This window comes from Oenanthe melanoleuca, chromosome 26 (genome assembly GCF_029582105.1).
Source record: "Oenanthe melanoleuca isolate GR-GAL-2019-014 chromosome 26, OMel1.0, whole genome shotgun sequence".
Lineage (NCBI taxonomy): Eukaryota > Metazoa > Chordata > Aves > Passeriformes > Muscicapidae > Oenanthe > Oenanthe melanoleuca.
In genome coordinates this window covers 3597485-3604126 of record NC_079359.1, presented here as the reverse complement: position 1 = coordinate 3604126, position 6642 = coordinate 3597485, and the positions used below count along the sequence as shown (strand labels likewise).

Below are 6642 nucleotides of genomic sequence, written 5' to 3'. Positions count from 1 at the left end.
CTGCGAGGGCCCTGCTGGCACAGGGAAGTGGGGCCAGGTCAAATGCTTCCAAGAAGGGATTTAGTCCTGTCAGGTCACCATCACCCACTCGAGAACTCCACAGCGTTTCATTTCAGCCCATTCCAAAGTCAATGTTACAGAGATGTTTATTGCAAAAGTTTACAACATTTAAAAATAACAATTACAAATTACAAATACTCTTAACCAAAATTCAGACTGAGAGTAGGACTAGATTAGATATTGAGAAAAAATTCTTTATTCAGAGGATGGTAAGGCCTTGGCACAGATTCACAGAGAAGCCAGGGCTGCCCCATTCCTGGAAGTGGTTAAGGCCAGGTTGGGCAGAGCTTGGAGCAACCTGGTGTAGTGGAAGTTGTCCCTGCCTGTCTCAGGCTTTAGAACTTGATGATCTTTAAGGTCCATTCCAACCTTCCATTCTGTGATTCTATGAAAACCTCAGAAACTCTCACAGCTTCCTGTTTACACAAACAGCAGCACAAGTGTGAACCCCTCCAGCAAAACTGTTCAGGAGCTCTGGACTGTCTGAGACAGGGAGGTCTGAGCCCTGCACGGAGAACTGTTCTCTCAGAAAGATTCTCTGCAGGCTCACAGTGACCTCCAAGAGAGTGTGGAACACAATTCCCACCCTCCCCAGCACCTGCTCGGGAAGTCTCAGCCTCCCCAAGGCAGAGCCAAGAGGCTCCTGATCAAGGTCTGTCCCAAAGGTTTCATTGCACAACCCACGGCTGCTTGTGCCTCAGGCTGAGGTTTGGCCAAGGGCAAAGCCACAGCCAGAAAAACTTGTGGCTGTGGCAAAAGATCCAAATTCAGCTGAAGGAATCACAAACACACACACAACATCCACAGGAGCTCACCTGAAGGCAGCACCTCACACAATTATCAGGGTGACTCTACTTTTCAATAGGTTCTAGTACCTCTTCACAGGACTCCATAAAAAAGCACAAAGAGATTTTAGGCTTTGGAATAAACCCAAAGTGACCATACACTGTAGAGGTAATTCTGTAAACTCATTCATTTTCTGGTGAAGGAAAGCTTTCATCATTGCAGATTTTTTAATCTAGGAAAGAAGCCCCAGTGCTGCACGAACAGAGAGCAGCTCTGCAGCAGGGAAGAGAGAAGTTGTTGGAAGTGCTTTGGCCAGAAACCCAAGGCACCAGTGCTCTGGGGTGCTCCCTGCAAGCTGACGTTGCACACTTGTTTCTGTGGAGCACAGGAGCCAGGCAAGTGTTACCTCAGCCTCTCAACAACAACCTGGAGAGCAATTTTCCCCTCCCCACGGCATAAACAGGGCACTCCTTCACGCTCTCCTAGTGTTTTGAGAAGTTAGAGTCAACTGAGCTGTTCACAGTGCAGTGATTGACCCTCCCCAGGCAGCTCTGCTGCAGAACCTGCCCTCACAACACGCCAGCATTTGATCACAGCTTGGTGAAACAGCAATGAAAACTTGCCAAAGGGAACTCAGCTCGTTCCTTGTTCCTCTGCAAGGCCTTGGCTGAGCTGTTTCCCCCACTGGGGTTTGGTTCCCAACTGTGGAGCAGAGATAAGCAGCTGGAGCATGCTCTATGTGAAGATTTGGGAGGACTTTGCTCGAAGCACGTTCTGTTCCCTGTCAGGATATCTGAAGTTTCCAAGCAGTGGCCCTCAGATCCCCTACAGTGAAACCAGTACTGGGCTGCAGCTTTTCCTTGTCACTGTTGAGAGCAAAACACACCTGTGGGCAGCAGTGCAGGTGAGGCTCAGAGCCTGCTCTCCATGACACTGCAGCTCTCAGCTGCTCCCGTGAGCCAGGCTGGGGGACAGGAAAACGGGGAGATCATGGAGACAAATGTGAGGGAGAACAAGGCCCATAAGAGGCCAAATATTTACTGCCAGGACACTTCATGGAATCTTTTAGGTTGGAAAATTCATTCAAGATCACAGAGTCCAACCACGAACCCAGCACTGCCAGGTCCATCACTAAACCCATCTTCAGGGGAAGCTGAAGGATGACCAGAAGCCCCAACAGTCAGCAATTCCAGTTTTCCCCACAAGGCCACGTTTTACTTTCCAGCATTATAGGATAGGACACAAAAGCAGTATTTAAACACCTAACAGGGAAGAAAATGTTTGGCACTAAAATGCCTTGTGCACCTGCTGTGCTGAGGCAAAGGTCTCCAACAAACTGACTGTTGGTCAAGTCTCTCCTGCTTCTGCTTTTAAAGCCACAGAGAGATTTTTCCTTAGCTCTGCATGATGAATAATTATCTCCTCAAGTGGCAGGAATACCTTTTCAGCTCTAGAAAATAAAGCCAGCATTTTATTCTGCAGCTTTAACTGAGCATACAGAAATAGGATGCAGATCCCCAGACTCTGAAGTCTGCAATGTTCCCTTGTTTGTACATGATTAAAGCTCAGATTTACCTCTGTAAAGAATTATCATTTACAACTCCTTTTTGCCCAGAGGCAGACTAGGAGGTTCTCTGCTTTATTTACTTTAATAAATAGTTGATAAGAATAAAAGAGGAAAGGCTGGATGCCACAAAACATCAGATCTCCCAGGTCATTTGCAACATGCCCAAGTGGAGCAGTGACTCAGAAGGTGAGCATTCCTCCTCAGCAGTGGAGAGACTGCTCAAAGCAGGACATGGAATTTGGGAGTTGAGGCAGTGCTTCACTCCCCTGCCTGTCAAATGAGTCACTTGAATTTCAACAATATTTAAATAACAGCCTGCATCTCCCAGGCAGCAGCAGCAGCACACTACAAGCACAGCACTATCATTTCCATGTTACAAAACGTGCAGGTGTCTGCACTCACACCCACCTGATGGAGCTGTGCAGTTGAGTTTGGATTAGGAAATAATCCACACAGAAAACTCCAAGCAGCAGGACAGGACACAGGGCCCACAGCAGGAAGCTGGAGCTGCCCTTGCTGCCCTGTGTGCAGCTCACAGAACACTGCTCTGTCACTTCCAACATCCCCATGGCAGCTGGCAGGCAGAGCCACAGCAGTCCCAGGGACAGACAGGCACTTCTTATGTAACAGGGATAAATACTGCCATGCCTGGGAAAGAAAGCACAGGGTTGGGAGTCAGGATTCGTGTTTGCCCAACACAGCTTTCCAAACATCCCCACTCTGGCTGTCGACACTCTCAGTGTTCTGGACAGCCCTGTTTGTGACTGCTGCAACTGCTGCATCCAGGGCCACCTCTGCTTTTCACAAGGCCTGGCTCTACTCCAAGAACAAACTTCCTTTCCTGGCTCAATTCAGGGAATTCAACCTATCTAGCTGCCGCTTGGAAAGGCCCTGCAGGGCACTGTGTTCAGAAAATTCTGAAACATTTTGCCTAGACAGTAACAAAAGGAGGACCAAGAGAGCTGAGGAACAAACTGCTTTGTTCCAGGACAGTGTCCAGTGACATTTCCACTCCAGCTGCCCTGCCCTTGAGGGGCCAGTTTGAAGTGCTAGCAGTGCTGCTTGGCACAGTCAGCTGCAGGAGGTACCCAATGGTTTGTCACACTACAGACATTTCCCAGCTGTGCCAGGCCAGGCTCTGCAGCTGATCCAGAGTGGGAAAGTGCCCAGCCTAACCAACAGAGCCAGTTCTGCTGTTCAGTCACAATCTTTCCAAACAATGCACTTCACACCACCAAGCAGATGTTTCATTATCTCCCATTCCATTTGCCACTGCAGGACAAGAGCAGACAGAAAGGAAAGGCAGAACACTGGTGGTTACCAGGAGTGCTTTCCAATCAAACAGAATTCAGTGGTGCAAAGCTGAGTGCAAAGACTGCGAGGATTTACTGACCAACTGTGCAAGGGCTACAGCTCAAGAACCCAGATTATTCTTACTTTTCCTAGCCACAAACCTGAAAAAGCACAATTAGCATTGAGATGGCACTTTCAGGAGAGCAGGACTACATCCAGCTGCAAGTTGGCTGGCTGGATGCAAAACCTGGAAGTATTAGTAAATTATCAGATAGAAAACAGATTATTGGACTTCAAGGCACTTCATTTTCTAGGTTTCCTTAAGCAGCATTTTTAAAAAGCATCTAAATACAGACCATTTGTAAATCACTTTGGAATGAAATGCTCAGTCAGTGAGGTATCACAGACTCAAAGAAAAGAGAATCTTTGAGGCTCTCAGATTCCCCCTCTTGCTCCTTTCATTACATTCCAGACACCAATTACTCAGCTGCAGACAGCTCATACCCTCTGCAGCTCTGCTTGAATCAACCTCTCAGTGACTTTTCTAACAAGGGACAGGCAAGTCACTGCAAAAGGTGGACACAAGGCACACAGACAGTGGGACCACAGCACCCAGTGTAGTGTGGGGACATAGCAGATGTAGAGACAAAAAATAAATAAGTTTTTAAGTACCATCTACAAACTGTTTCTAGTTTCCTCTTTGTCCTCTATAAGGAGAGTAGAGCCCCAGAGCTGAGCTCCTCTCTCCTAATGGGAAACCTGAGCATGGAGCAGAATGAAACACTGCTACCTGCTGCACTGGTACCAGCAATGTCACACAACTTTTCAGGGTGTGCCTCCCTTCCGAAAAAAGTCTTCTACCAGCTGATGAAACTTCTGTGAGGAATTCTGCTTTAGGACATTTAAGGGAGAGAGTAAATACTGCTCTGCAAATCCAGTTGCAAGGTGCTCACTAGAAACAGATGCTGCTCCTGCTGTTCCCACCTGTTCCTCACTCAGCTCTTCCTTGTCACCCCTGCAGCAATTGCAGCCTTCTTTGGAGCAGAGACCTGGCTCACAGTAGTGCTGAGGAACCTTAACATCTGTAAACACTTCGGGTTTCTCAGTATTTTTCTCTGGGGACTCATAAACAACCCCTCGGGGTGCAGAACTCTGTAGAGCTCTTTTCCAGAGACTTGTGGGTTTCTGCCCCCTCCTCTGGTTTTGTCGCTGTCCAGACTCTTGCACAGGCTTCGCGTCTTTGAAGTCAGGAAGTACCTGGGGAGCAGAGCTCAGGTATTCCTGAAAGTAACCCTGGCACATGTCGCTCTTCACAATGGGGATGATGGAGCAGGGCTTCAGCCACTTCACAAACTCACGCAGCTCCACAAAGGACGAGTGATCTGAGTAGGGGATGAGGTGGATGTTGGGGTGGGTGACCTTCACGGGCCTGCCCGTGGGGATGATGGCAATGGTGGGGTGCAGCGTGTTCCAGGTGACCAGCGTGTCCCTGCGGATCTCGGCGACATCCACGGCGCGGATCCAGCCCGCGCCCTCCTCGGCAGTGAACACATCCGGCAGCTCCAGCAGCCGCATCTGCTCCAGGCGCCAGGGGCTCACCACCACCCACGTGCTGAACTCCAGCGCCAGGTCCACCAGCAGCGTCTCCTTGCCCAGGGTATACACACCTGCCAGGGGACAACATCTCCTTGCCCAGGGTGTACACACCTGCCAGGGGACAGCGTCTCCTTGCCCAGGGTGTACACACCTGCCAGGGGACAGCGTCTCCTTGCCCAGGGTGTACACACCTGCCAGGGGACAACATCTCCTTGCCCAGGGTGTACACACCTGCCAGGGGACAGCGTCTCCTTGCCCAGGGTGTACACACCTGCCAGGGGACAGTGTCTCCTTGCTCAGGGTGTACACACCTGCCAGGGGAGCAGCGGCTCAGGGCGGGGCAGGGGGACACCAGCCCTGCTGGGGCCGTGCTGGCGGGAGGGAGGGCAGCACTCACCGATGACCACGTGGTGCTGCGGGTGGGCTCGGATCAGGCGGGCAGCCTGGCGGGTGGCCAGTGCCCGCGAGGGCAGGGCTCGCTGGGGGTGGCAGTGGGTGTTGTCCAGGTACAGGCGGTCGATGCGGCGGCCCCTCAGCGCCGGCTCGCACTGCATGGCACTCGTGTAGCGGAAATCTCCTGCAAGGACAGGGATGGTGGGGCAGGAGTGGAGTTTCCCTCATTGAGGGTATTTCAGAACCATCTGGTCACAATTCTGTGCCATGTGCTTTGGGATAACCCTGCTTGAGCAAGGAGTTGGGACTGGGCGACCCACTGCAGTCCCTTCCAACCTGACCCATTTTGTGATTCAGTGACTGTGGGAACCTGCCCTGTACCTGTGTAGAGGATGGTGCCGAAGGTGCCCTCGAAGAGGAACATAACGGAGCCAGGGCAGTGGTTGGAGTCAATCAGCGTCACTGTCACCTCGCCCACGACATGGCTCTGCCCCACCTCCAGCGGCCGGATCCAGCACATCGGCACCTACCGGAGCCGAGATGTGAGGGCTGAGCAGGGCAGATGCCAAGGGTTGGGACAGGCAGGTGGGGGTGCGCAGGAGACGAGAGCCGGGTGTGGCAGGCGGGGGTGCCCAGGCGATGAGGACCGGCGCGGGCGGGACACACCTACCTGCAGGCGGCGGTGCAGGAGGCGGGCGGTGAGCGGGGAGCAGTACAGCGGACGGCTCCATGTGCTGGATAGCCCCACAGTGTGGTCCGAGTGCATGTGGGACAGGAAGAAGAGGCGGGCTCCGGCGGCCCTCCGCAGGCTCCAGAAGTCCACGGCGATGGGGGTCCCAGGCAGCACCGTGCCGCTCATGGCGGGCCGGGACCCCGCTCCCCTCACGCCGGTTTTGGCGGGAAGCGCCGCGCACGCGCGGGTGGCGCGGGGCGGGGACGGGCCGCGC

General features: G+C 52.4%; 1 protein-coding gene across 1 annotated transcript; it reads right to left on the bottom strand.

The window, feature by feature from the left end:
• Nucleotides 1-128: 128 nt before the first annotated feature.
• DCLRE1B (DNA cross-link repair 1B) lies at nucleotides 129-6637 on the bottom strand. The gene is made up of 4 exons (XM_056511417.1): nucleotides 6366-6637; nucleotides 6077-6221; nucleotides 5700-5879; nucleotides 129-5373 (listed from the first exon to the last, which is right to left on the bottom strand). Exons 1-4 carry the CDS (start codon nucleotides 6552-6554, stop codon nucleotides 4532-4534), a joined length of 1356 nt encoding a protein of 451 aa, XP_056367392.1. The 5' UTR covers nucleotides 6555-6637; the 3' UTR covers nucleotides 129-4531.
• Between the last annotated feature and the right edge of the window lie 5 nt (nucleotides 6638-6642).